At 43.5% G+C, this 13,056-nt stretch overlaps 2 protein-coding genes across 2 annotated transcripts; one reads left to right on the top strand and one right to left on the bottom strand.

Moving 5' to 3' along the window:
• Nucleotides 1-483: 483 nt before the first annotated feature.
• On the top strand, nt 484-4,527 carry lrrc42 (leucine rich repeat containing 42). The gene is made up of 7 exons (XM_084188036.1): nt 484-1,027; nt 1,228-1,359; nt 1,570-1,691; nt 1,936-2,021; nt 3,132-3,245; nt 3,336-3,420; nt 3,902-4,527. The coding sequence occupies exons 1-7, from the start codon at nt 624-626 to the stop codon at nt 4,255-4,257; spliced, it is 1,299 nt and encodes a 432-aa protein (XP_084044162.1). The 5' UTR covers nt 484-623; the 3' UTR covers nt 4,258-4,527.
• Nucleotides 3,975-12,801, bottom strand: LOC311150559 (low-density lipoprotein receptor class A domain-containing protein 1-like). Its single transcript, XM_084188037.1, has 6 exons — nt 12,566-12,801; nt 12,352-12,391; nt 11,993-12,121; nt 10,743-10,877; nt 6,890-7,018; nt 3,975-4,816 (listed from the first exon to the last, which is right to left on the bottom strand). The coding sequence occupies exons 1-6, from the start codon at nt 12,593-12,595 to the stop codon at nt 4,653-4,655; spliced, it is 627 nt and encodes a 208-aa protein (XP_084044163.1). The 5' UTR covers nt 12,596-12,801; the 3' UTR covers nt 3,975-4,652.
• Between the last annotated feature and the right edge of the window lie 255 nt (nt 12,802-13,056).

Genomic DNA, 13,056 nt, shown 5'->3' on the forward strand with positions numbered 1-13,056 from the left:
CTAAATGACAATATTTTTATTTGGAATTTGGGAGAAATCTTGTCAGTAGTTTATAGAATAAAACAAAAAAAATATTTTTACCCAAACACATACCTATAAATAGTAAAACCAGAGAAACTGATAATTTTGCAGTGGTCTCTTAATTTTTTCCACAGCTATATATATATATATATATATATATATATATATATATATATATGCGAGAGAAGAGGAAAAAAAACAACATATGGGGGATTGGAAGTGATGCAGACAATTACTATCTGCAATATTAAAGCTGATCTACCCCCTAAAAAAAGGTCCTATTTTATTTGTTGTCTTTAGTAACTTTTCTCTTGTGAGTTTTATTGTTGTATGTTGAAGTATTGTTGTACTAAATTGAGGGAGCAAAGGTTTGTTTAATGAATTGAAGGTTCTCTACGTGAGGGACCTTTATTGTGAAGGACGAATGAATACATTTACCCTAGACGTCATTTTAGGCCCTGGTCAGCCAGAATTATAAACGGAAGCTGGCGGCAGAATCGAAAATCTTTTTAGCTAACTTTTGTTAAAACGACTTGATGGTTAGCTACTGAAGCTAGATGAATGGTGTGGAACGGCGTTAATTCGTAGTAAAGTCTTATAAAATGGTCGACCTTGACTCTGGCATGGTATATGTGCGAGAGAGAGGACAGCTTCGTCGCGTCAATAACATTGTGCTCGCAGAGACGAAGCCGCATTCATCATCACACAGAACAACAACAAACCCTCTTGCGTTGAAAAAGGAGCACTTCGTCTTCACCTATAACAAAGAAGGCAGTTTGAGGTACACTGCCAAATCCCTCTACGACATCTCTCTGCTGTTTGTAGCGTACAACATCCACCATGTCGATTCACTCGAAGGATTCCCAGAACAAGTAGGGGACAGACTCTTCGCCGCTGCGGAGGAAAAACAGATATTCTCAGATCCTGAGGCAGCGCCTAGGGCTCTGCAGTTGTTCAGTGATGCATACGGGGACATAGTGCTCGGGTCACTTTGTTTACGACATAGGTAAGGCTTGAATAACTTGATTAACCCCCCCCCCAAAGCTTGGTTAAAAACACCCTCCATGTCACATTATATCTAGCCTACTCACCCCACCTTGTAGTACCACCAACATTATGTAACCTACAACCCATTTAGGAATTTGCGATGCACTTCATTGACTGTTCATAAATGGGCTGGCTACCTGTTGCCTTATTTCCCCACAGGTTTCCCTTGCTGTCTGAAAAGCTGGAAGAGATCAAAACGTTTCACAGTCTGAAGTGCTTGGATCTATTTGGCTGCAGACTGGGAGACAGCCACGACATCTTCCAACATCTCACATCAGATGCATTGTCCAGGTATGAATCATTTTTTGTTCTATTGTACAGTACAATGGCTAAGTAATGCACTGAGGCTGGACTGCGAGTGTGTGATTGACCCTGACATAAGGCAGTGTGTCTTTAGCAGGCAGATTTAAAAATGTTTCTGGGTGGCGGTTCAAAGTTATTCCTGTGTCTGTTTCTCCTCAGCAGCCTGGTCCAATTGTAGTTCTTCTCTCTGTTTCTCAGGAGCCTGGTCCAGCTCTCCCTGGGCGGTAATAGCCTGTCAGACCAGGGTCTCCAGAGACTGACAGCCCCTGTCAGGATGATGAGGAGGGGGCTGAGACACCTGCAGATACTGGACCTGTCCTGTGAGTCTCTAGTAATTAGTCTTAATGAGACCTGTCCTGTGAGTAGTCTGTTATGAAGGGGGGAGCATCTCAATAGTATAGCATGGCTTCCTAGTCTCATCCTTACCTTCATTTGCACGACTAGGAAGGAACATCTGAATGGTGAAAGGACAGGAAGCCTTAGATAAGACTATTAAAATAGATGGTCCAGGGGATCCACAGCATAGCGCCAAACCAGTTGTTTACACTTGCCTCTTTCCAACAGACAACCCTATCACTGAGAAGGCAGTTGGATATCTCACATGTCTCCCAAAGCTACACGGTCTTGATGTATCAGGAACTAACATAAAGGTGAGAAGGGTTTTGCTCTGTTCTTCTCCCTGTCACAAGACCAGGGCTCCAGACTAACATTTTCCCCTGGTGCCACTAAGTTTTGCAGTTGGGTGGCACCAGCCCATGCGCTCACGCAATATAATGTTTTTTGTATATAAAGTAATTCAGTGTTTTATTGAAGAGTGTAGTAGACTATATGAAATATGTTGTTTTGTCATCTTTTCATGTTGTGATTCTAAATATTTTAATGTTCAACCTAATCCAGTGATTATCATGCATTTTGAGTTGACAATTAGGCTTTTTTTGGGGGTGGGGGGGGGGGGGTCAGTAGAGATGAATTAGCCTAGATCTTTATGTGCACTAATATCATAGGCTAATTTATTTGGAGCTCATTCACCACCTGAGTAAGTGGAAACTCAAAACACATTAGCAAGATCGCCAACGCTAACTCTAAAGATAATACCCAATGCTAATAGCCAGGTATTAATCTAACAGTACATTTTGAATGTCCCAATTTTTTTTTGCAGTTGTTGCCTATTACCCAATGAGTCCTATGCAATCCAATGCGCATTTTAATGCAATCAATATCGCATATGGTCCGTATCTCAAAGCCATATCAAATAACTTGGTTGTAAAAAATAGTTGGTTTTGAGCTCAAAATTGAGAGCTGAGAAATAAATAAAAATTACCTACGGAAAGCTGAACCTCCTTTCTTCAACGGTGACAACAGGATAGCTGTGTTTTCCCTGCAATAGGATTTCAAAATGTTATACAATCAGAACACTTTTTCTCCCTGAACATTTTTTCCCCCCCAGGGAAAGGAGAGGGAGTGTGACTCGCTGAACACATCAGCAGGCCTCAGGCAGACACTTTCATTACAGGAATCATAAGAACAATGCACTACTTTACTATTTGACCAAATCAATGATTTTAGCTTTCTATAAACCTTTCTATGACCATGTAGAATGTACGGCTTGCACCGTCTGGAGCTCTGCACAAGACCATAGCTAAGATCCTCTTCTGACCCGAACTGGCCTCTTGTTTCCTATGTGGAACATGTCTTCCACGAGATGGCACCACTTATACCTAACGGAACTGAGGGTGAAATGTATACCGTTTGATTCGCAGGTTGGCCCGTCATTAAAGCAGACCCTGAGGAACACGATGGGGTTGGTCCTGTCTGAGAAACTGCTGGAGGCTTTCGACCACTCCTGCTGTAAAACACAAGGCTGGGCAGAGCAGGTAACATTCCTGCTGTGAAACACATTTTATGGTACTAAAGTAGTTTATTGATAACTTGTTTTATTTGAATGGCATGTATGTTTGTGACAGGTGGTAAACCGGTGGGAGTTGAGTGCAACAGAAATGCCCAAACCAAAGAAGGTCCAAGAGTCAAGAACATCAGCTATTCGCTTTTGTAAGTTTTAACATCCTTTGTATTTACATCACTGTTTTAATGAAAGACCATTTCAAAGCTAGCCAGGTCTGGATCTGTATGTTCTTCAGCCAAATCTGACAGTCGTTGCCATACCATACATGTCAGAGGTTAGGGGAGTTGGCTATAAGCACATTCCGATCTGAACCAGGCTATTTTCTGAGCTAGTCTGTCTCTGCAGTGGCCAGCTTGCTCAAGTCTTGGACAGAGATGGCTGGTTGACTCAGAATAAATAAAATAAAAGTCTCACCCCGGCTATCAGTACAGGTGCTGTTGTTATGAATAAGACCCGGCTGTCAGCACAGGTGCTGTTGTTGTAAACAAGACCCGGCTGTCAGCACAGGTGCTGTTGTTGTAAACAAGACCCGGCTGTCAGCACAGGTGCTGTTGTTGTAAACAAGACCCGGCTGTCAGCACAGGTGCTGGTGTTGTAAACAAGACTAAAGTACTATTTGCTCTTCAGTTGGCAGAGAGAAGTTTGTCCGAGGAATCCTAAGCGCATCACCTCTGATCCAGGAGAAAGAACAAGACAAGACCAGGGAGAGGATACATTTTTATAAACCAGCAACAAGCACACACACAAATCAGGCCCAATGCACAGGGACTAAAAGTGGACAAATTAAGCCCTCGTCACTCAACAGCATTGAAATCGCAGGGGCCACCAACGGACATGTAAAACCCTGTTCCCAAAACCAGAAGAGGCCTCGTAAACACCAGGTCGGGGACAGTGATCATCACAGCCCTCCTGCTAAACGTGCTTCTTCCTCATCATCACCAACTCTCACAGCAGAGGACTTGGATCTGCTCAACAGTTACTGATGCTTCGTCTCTTTCTCTGTCCGTACCTTCTCCGTAGCCGAGGTCCACGGTCTCCAAATGTGTGCATGGGGGCTTGACGCTGCACTGCTCAATGCATCCAGCAGAGGTCAGCTTCCACCTCTAGGTTAACTTTCGTGGCTTTTTTTGTTTAAGCGGACCCTAAGCACTTCCTAGCTGGAGGTGTAGAGGAACACTTGTAGTATTTTCTTGGTCAATCTGCTGCTTATTTACGTTTTTAACTTTTTACAAATAAAAAGTATATTGCTATTATTGTAACTGTTCAAGATTCTGATCATTGGGGTGGATGCAGTCTCTGGTGACAGAATGTTCACATGGCCAGAGTACACGCCTTCGAATTTGGTTCAGAGATTAGGGGAGGGGGATGGATGTGGCAGTCAGTCTAGCAGGTTAAACTTTTGGGGGCAGGTGTACTCGTCAGACCAGTCGTAGCAGTGCTGGCGTCCGTCACGGCATAGACCGCGAGGGATACAGGAACAGTACTGGAAGTCCACCGGTATGCAGGACCACCAGTCCACACCACAGGGGGCACAGCCAGCATCTGAGAAGCACATGCACCTCACTGTCACTGTGCATGTCTGAATATAGAGGAACATGCTAAACACCGTCTATTACATACAATTTGATACTGAAATAATGTCTCATTGACGAAAAACCTGTTCCAAGGATCAGGCAGAGCTCATTTTCCAGATTTGTAAAAATAGTTTATTCAAGCAATTGCAAAGAAGTTAACTCTCCAGATATACCGGGGAGGAAGAGAAACATTTACAAATTACCCAGTCATTTATATACCTCATCTACACAAAGAACTGCTTACCCCTCCAAAAGGGAGGCAAACTTACATGAGCGATGAGGGGTACTTAGCTCTACTCCCTTAAAGCATTAAAACAAATTACATTTACATTTTAGTCATTTAGCAGACGCTCTTATCCAGAGCGACTTACAGTTAGTGATAAAAGTTCTCACAGCCCATGTGTCTAAGAGAGGTGAGTGATACGATCTTTACAGTCTAAACAGACAGAACAAGAGTTCAGCCTGGTTGCTAAGGAGCTGATAACAAATCTCTCCTTTGTACAGTGTATGAAGAGGTTACTGGACAGCAGGGGAAAGAACCAGTGACTAGCATTGTTCAACTCGAGCATTTTCATACCATTTTAGACCGTAACAAAACCATTTTGCCCTCACGGCCTGAAGAGATGTTTTAAAAAAAACGAGAATCTTGATGACCACTCAACTAACTTCTATTACGTTTTATATATTACAATTTCTTGATGTTAAAATAAGTGTTCATATGACGGTAATCTGTAACCTACTACTACAGCATCAAATTAGACAAGGCAAGTTTGAGCTAAGGACCCTGGGACTAAACACCACCCTGTGCAACTGGATCCTGGACTTTCTGACGGGCCGCCCCCAGGTGGTAAGGGTAGGTAACAACACATTTGCCACGCTGATCCTCAACACGGGGGCCCCTCAGGGGTGCGTGCTCAGTCCCCTCCTGTATTCCCTGTTCACCCATGACTGCATGGCCAGGCACGACTCCAACACCATCATTAAGTTTGCCGACGACACAACAGTGGTAGGCCTGATCACTGACAACGATGAGACAGCCTATAGGGAGGAGGTCAGAGACCTGGCCGTGTGGTGCCAGGATAAGAACCTCTCCCTCAACGTGACCAAGACAAAGGAGATGATTGTGGACTACAGGAAAAAAAAGAGGACTGAGCACGCCCCCATTCTCATCGACGGGGCTGTAGTGGAACAGGTTGAGAGCTTCAAGTTCCTTGGTGTCCACATCACCAACAAACTATCATGGTCCAAACACACCAAGACATTCATGAAGAGGACACGACAAAGCCTATTCCCCCTCAGGAGACTGAAAAGATTTGCCATGGGTCCTCAGATCCTCAAAGTTCTACAGCTGCATCATCGAGAGCATCCTGACTGGTTGCATCACCGCCTGGTATGGCAACTGCTCGGCCTCCGACCGCAAGGCACTACAGAGGGTAGTGCGTACGGCCCAGTATATCACTGGGGGCAAGCTTCCTGCCATCCAGGACCTCTATAACAGGCGTCTGAGGAAGGCCCTAAAAATTGTCAAAGACTCCAGCCACCCTAGTCATAGACTGTTCTCTCTGCTACTGCACGGCAAGCGGTACCGGAGCGCCAAGTCTAGGTCCAAAAGGCTTCTGAACAGCTTCTACCCCCAAGCCATAAGACTCCTGAGCAGCTAATCATGGCTACCCGGACTATTTGTCTCACCCCAACCCCCTCTTTTACGCTGCTGCTACTCTGTTAATTATTTATGCATAGTCACTTTAACTCTACCCACATGTACATATTACCTCAATTACCTTGACTAGCCGGTGCCCCCGCACATTGACTCTGCAACGGTACCCCCCTGTATATATAGCCTCCCTAATGTTATTTTACTACTGCTCTTTAATTATTTGCTATTTTTTATTTATCTATTTTTTACTTGACTTTTTTTTTTTTTTTCTTAAACTGCATTGTTGGTTAAGGGCTTGGAAGTAAGCATTTCACTGTAAGGTCTACACCTGTTTGTATTCGGCGGCTTTGGCAAACTAAATTTGATTTGAATAATAAAACTCACAGGGTCCAATCTCATCAGAGCAGTCCCCACAGTCGTTGAAGTTGTTACACTTCTTGTCAGTAAAGACCCAGAACTGAGGGTTTCCACATCGAAACACAAGACCCCCCGGAAGGTTGTTGGGGAGATCACCTGAAAGGAAAAGTATGGACATGTTTACTTAGAGCAGCGGTTCTCAACCTGAGGTTCTAGAACCCCTGGGGTTCTTAGCCCAACTACAGCGGTTCTCAATCTGAGGTTCTAGAACCCCTGGGGTTCTTAACCCAACTACAGCGGTTCTCAATCTGAGGTTCTAGAACCCCTGGGGTTCTTAGCCCAACTACAGGGGTACTTAAGAAAATTAATAGCACTGGTTTTGCTGATAGCTGCTTTATTGAGGAAATGTTTTACTTACAATAGCTAGGTTTACATCCAATTGGCGACAGATTTTCATGCAAATATTCTAGAATCTGCATAAAGAAAATGTGCGCATTTTCCCACCAGTGGTGTGTTTCCACCAAATGGACTTGTTGCAGATAAAAATCAGTGCCTGATGACAGTTGTTGTGTCGAGAAAACGTTGCTAATTATGCTGTGAGAACAAGGAAATCCGCTGACGCTGTACTTCGATCATTACATTTACATTTTAGTCATTTAGCAGACGCTCTTATCCAGAGCGACTTACAGTTAGTGAATATTTTTTTTTTTTTTATACTGGCCCCCCGTGGGAATCGAACCCACAACCCTGGCATTGCAAATGCCATGCTCTATCAACTGAGCTACATCCCTGCCGGCCATTCCCTCCCCTACCCTGGACCAATTGTGCGCCGCCCATGAGTCTCCCGGTCGCGGCCGGCTGCGACAGAGCCTGGATTTGAACCAGGATCTCTAGTGGCACAGTTAGCACTGCGAGACATCATAAAGGTTTATTTATATCAAAGGGTTCCAGCTTCAATTTACAGATACCTGCCGGCATCTGGAGAACAGCCAACCCAAATTCTAAATAGGCTATTCTGACCTCCTTTGTCTTAACCAAGTATTTATCCTATGTAATCTGATATGGGTGTTTCCCCTACAGACCAATCCCCTGTCTCCACACAACAGACTTCCTCTGTTCTATGGGGTGTCCCCATAAAACTGCTCCCCAGATGTCTCCCTGGGCCAAATCAACATTCTCTAAGCTACCATTTGCAAACATTAACAAAGTCATAATTCCTCAGATACTACACAGTGCACACAAGATGTACAGTGGGGAGAACAAGTATTTGATACACTGCCGATTTTGCAGGTTTTCCTACTTACAAAGCATGTAGAGGTCTGTAATTTTGATCATAGGTACACTTCAACTGTGAGAGACGGAATCTAAAACAAAGATCCAGAAAATCACATTGTATGATTTTTAAGTAATTAATTTGCATTTTATTGCATGACATAAGTATTTGATCACCTACCAACCAGTAAGAATTCCGGCTCTCACAGACCTGTTAGTTTTTCTTTAAGAAGCCCTCCTGTTCTCCACTCATTATCTGTATTAACTGCACCTGTTTGAACTCGTTACCTGTATAAAAGACACCTGTCCACACACTCAATCAAACAGACTCCAACCTCACAGAGAGCTGTGTAAGGACATCAGGGATAAAATTGTAGACCTGCACAAGGCTGAGATGGGCTACAGGACAATAGGCAAGCAGCTTGGTGAGAAGGCAACAACTGTTGGCGCAATTATTAGAAAATTGAAGAAGTTCAAGATGACGGTCAATCACCCTCGGTCTGGGGCTCCATGCAAGATCTCACCTTGTGGGGCATCAATGATCATGAGGAAGGTGAGGGATCAGCCCAGAACTACACGGCAGGACCTGGTTAATGACCTGAAGAGAGCTGGGACCACAGTATCAAAGAAATCCATTAGTAACACACTACGCCGTCATGGATTAAAATCCTGCAGCGCACGCAAGGTCCCCCTGCTCAAGCCAGTGCATGTCCAGGCCCGTCTGAAATTTGCCAATGACCATATGGATGATCCAGAGGAGGAATGGGAGAAGGTCATGTGGTCTGATGAGACAAAAATAGAGCTTTTTGGTCTAAACTCCACTCGCCGTGTTTGGACGAAGAAGAAGGATGAGTACAACCCCAAGAACACCATCCCCAACCGTGAAGCATGGAGGTGGAAACATCATTCTTTGGGGATGCTTTTCTGCAAAGGGGACAGGACGACTGCACCGTATTGAGGGGAGGATGGATGGGGCCATGTATCGCGAGATCTTGGCCAACAACCTCCTTCCCTCAGTAAGAGCATTGAAGATGGGTCGTGGCTGGGTCTTCCAGCATGACAACAACCCGAAACACACAGCCAGGGCAACTAAGGAGTGGCTCTGTAAGAAGCATCTCAAGGTCCTGGAGTGGCCTTGCCAGTCTCCAGACCTGAACCCAATAGAAAATCTTTGGAGGGAGCTGAAAGTCCGTATTGCCCAGCGACAGCCCCGAAACCTGAAGGATCTGGAGAAGGTCTGTATGGAGGAGTGGGCCAAAATCCCTGCTGCAGTGTGTGCAAACCTGGTCAAGACCTACAGGAAACACATGATTTCTGTAATTGCAAACAAAGGTTTCTGTACCAAATATTAAGTTCTGCTTTTCTGATGTATCAAATACTTATGTCATGCAATAAAATGCAAATTAATTACTTAAAAATCATACAATGTGATTTTCTGGATTTTTGTTTTAGATTCCGTCTCTCACAGTTGAAGAGTACCTATGATAAAAATTACAGACCTCTACATGCTTTGTAAGTAGGAAAACCTGCAAAATCGTCAGTGTATCAAATACTTGTTCTCCCCACTGTAATTGTTATTTTAATTTTTTACTTATCTATTTTTTACTTAACGCTTTTTTTTTCTTAAAACTGCATTGTTGGTTAAGGGCTTGTAAGCATTTCACTCTAAGGTTTACACCTGTTGTATTCAGCTCGTGGCAAATCAAATTTGATTAGTTAAGAAGCTGAGAATAGAAATGGGCTTCTTCTATAGAAATAGGTCCTGCCTCACGATAGTAGACAGCGGATTATTCAGTCGACGTTCCCATCGGTCCTAGACTATAGCGACATCATCTATATAAACGCAGCTGCCACTTCAGTAAAGCCGTTAGATGCAGTTTATCACATTTTTTACATTTTTTGTCATTTAGCAGACGCTCTTATCCAGAGCGACTTACAGGAGCAATTAGGGTTAAGTGCCTTGCTCAAGGGCACATCGACAGATTTTTCACCTAGTCGGCTCTGGGATTAGAACCAGCGACCTTTCGGTTACTGGCACAACACTCTTAACCACTAAGCTACCTGCTATCACAGCATACTGCGCTTTATTATGGGTGACAGTTTTAGCACACATCACTGGATTCTCTACCAGAAAGTTGGTTGGTCCTCTTTGATGTCACGTAGGTTGATACATTGCTATGTTTTCATGCATAAAGAAGCCCTTTTACAAAAACTCCCACTGTACGTAACGTCATTACTAAACTTCAGACATACGAGTTACCACACCCGGTCTCAGGGATGGCTAACTGGAAATTCCGTTGGTCTCTACTGAGTTAGGTAAGGCAGCTTTTAGTTTTCTTGCACCTCATTTGTGGAACAATCTTCAACATTTTCTTAAATGTGATGTTTTGGTGCCTCTAGGGCAGTTCAGAAAGCTGATGGAGGACCTTATTACTGATGAATGTGTTTTTCTTTCTGCTTGGATTTTGTATTTATATTTTGATGTGTATTTTTTTGTAATTCAGGGCGCCTCTGTAAAATAGACCTTGGTCTCAGTCCCTGATAAAATAAAGGTTAAATAAAAATAAATTACTAAAATGAAAAATCAATAAGAACATTATTGACTAACTGCACATGTGTGTGTCCTCATCGGCTCCTTTGGGGCAGGTCACGACCCCGTTACAGAGGTCAGAGGGCGGGATGCAGGTCACTCTGTCATCACACAGGAAGCCTGTCACATTGTCCTCTGTCCTGCAGATACGGCCTACCACAGGGGACATTACAAACCCTCATTACTAGAACTGGGGATCAGTATCCACAAAGCATCAGAGTAGTATCACTGATCTAGGATTAGTTTGAACTTTTAGATCATAATGAAAGAACAGGGGGGGGGGGGACCTGATCATAGATCAGCACTCTTACTCTGAGATGCTTCACAACAAATAGGCCTACAAACCCAGGATGTTACCGAAGGGTAGTATTTACTGCCATCTTGTGGCAGATATCAGTAACTGCATACAATAGCACTCGATTACATGGATAAACAAGACAACAGTAAACATCTCGTCCCCTACGAATGATGCAGCGCCCCAATTTTGTAAATGACGGATCTCTATGGCAAGACTCATCATTCACCCAAGTTTCGTCAAAACTTAGGCCAGTGGTGTCAGAGATATCACGTGGGTTAGCTAGACGCGTTTCCCTGAGCATGTGTGCCAAATTTCAACACCGAGTCAAACAGATCAAGAGATATAAACATGTTCCTGTTATAGCGCCACCATGTGGTCGATATGAATGTTCTTGCATATGTTGAGTCTTGACAGTGTTTGCAACATGTTTACCAAATTTTGTTACAATTTGAATATCCTTGACTCCTTTATGTGCCAGACCACGCCCACATGAATGTTGTTTTAGGTACTAATCTGGAAAATATTGCATTGAGAAGCCTTTGTCCATAGATGCCACATATCAAGTTTCATACAGATCGGTCATTCGGTGTCAGAAGAGTAGCGTTTTAAGTGTTTTTCACAAAATTCTTAAATGGCAAAAATCCATCAATGGCGGACCTTATGGGTCACTGAATCAAATGTGTTCCTTGTGAGGAGAGGGACTTATGTACTGAATTTCATGACACAAACGGGGGTGAGGGGTGTGACCTTTCAAAGTTTGCATTTTCAATCTCTTGTTATAGCGCCACCGTCTGGCCAATCAGTGTGATTTTGTAAAACATGCATCATTCACCCAAGTTACGTAAGAATCCGGCCAGTGCTGTCTGAGATAACGCGTGTGACTAATGCACTAATGGACGGAGACAGACCCACAGTCCCTTCCCGCTGATAATAGTGATCCAGCACAGACCAGTATGTTTATTTATCTTACCAGGAGGTGGTTTGGGGATCCCGAAGACCAGAGCGAGTGTAACCCCTACCACAGCCAGGACTGTTCCTACAGCTAGTAGTATAGTGGACAGACAGACAGCTCGTCTGCTGCAGCACTGGCCACAGCGGTCTGTGGACAGACAGACAGACAGACAGAGGGGAGCAAGGCCACAGCCCAGCGACAGATCCTGTACAAGTCTATAGTTGACGTCTGAAATGGCATCCGTATAGTACACAACTTTTGACCAGAGCCATGTATTGTTGTGATTCCCGTGTAAACCATACTGCACACACCAATAATAACACATTTAAAGCAAACTATTTCTAGGTGATGACAGACAAATAAATAATTTGTCTTACCTTCATCAGGTGACCCCAATGAATGGGCATCGAACAGTCTCTGACATGGAATAGAAAAGTCATACATTTTAAGTCCAAGGAAATATTTTCTAACATAGAGGAAATGTAGTTTCCGTATTAATAAAATTCAAAATGATTCCATGGATGTTTACAAAAAAACACTATAGTTCCAAAATTCTAAATTCCATTCCAACGGACACATCTGAGAAATTACCTGTTGGGGGTGGGTCCTGTTAGATTTCATGTTTTAGCTCTTCAATATTCCTCTATTCCTATTCAACATATCTGAGCACTACAAAAGCACAGCTAACTAAACAAGTCACATAATACCATTAGGTAGGTTGATAGGTTCAGTGATATATGATCAGTTGCAGTTCGGTGATAGTTACTTGGCTACCATTGAGGCGTTGTGGAAACAACAATTTCGCCTCAGTCACCTCACGCCAGCTCAGACATGCCCACAGTGACAAAGGTAAACAGCATCTGTCCTTAAACAGTGGGCCGTGCCCATGTTAATCATAAACTTGGCACCAAGGCTCAATGGACTGAATTCTGAATGGGGAAATAGTTTTAAATCAGTTTTAGTGGTTTGTTTATAGTCACTTAGAAACTTAAAAGCCTTTGAATTGTTCCTTGCCATAGCTGCTGTGTGTTTGAGGATTTACGGCTGACCTAACAGTCAATATGGGAATACGGCTTTAAAGG

This window comes from Coregonus lavaretus (genome assembly GCF_964263955.1).
Source record: "Coregonus lavaretus genome assembly, chromosome: 23".
NCBI classification, from domain to species: Eukaryota; Metazoa; Chordata; class Actinopteri; order Salmoniformes; family Salmonidae; genus Coregonus; species Coregonus lavaretus.

What these genes read in the sequence shown, in the direction of transcription:
- lrrc42 (XM_084188036.1), top strand. Translation starts at nt 624, where the DNA reads ATGGTCGACCTTGACTCTGGCATGGTATATGTGCGAGAGAGAGGACAG. An exon ending in TCACTTTGTTTACGACATAG is followed by an intron (nt 1,028 to 1,227) that starts GTAAGGCTTGAA and finishes ATTTCCCCACAG; the next exon opens with GTTTCCCTTGCTGTCTGAAA. An exon ending in CACAAGGCTGGGCAGAGCAG is followed by an intron (nt 3,246 to 3,335) that starts GTAACATTCCTG and finishes TGTTTGTGACAG; the next exon opens with GTGGTAAACCGGTGGGAGTT.
- LOC311150559 (XM_084188037.1), bottom strand. Translation starts at nt 12,595, where the DNA reads ATGAAATCTAACAGGACCCACCCCCAACAG. An exon ending in GATCCCCAAACCACCTCCTG is followed by an intron (nt 10,878 to 11,992) that starts GTAAGATAAATA and finishes CCCCTGTGGTAG; the next exon opens with GCCGTATCTGCAGGACAGAG. An exon ending in CTCTGATGAGATTGGACCCT is followed by an intron (nt 4,817 to 6,889) that starts GTGAGTTTTATT and finishes TGTGCTTCTCAG; the next exon opens with ATGCTGGCTGTGCCCCCTGT.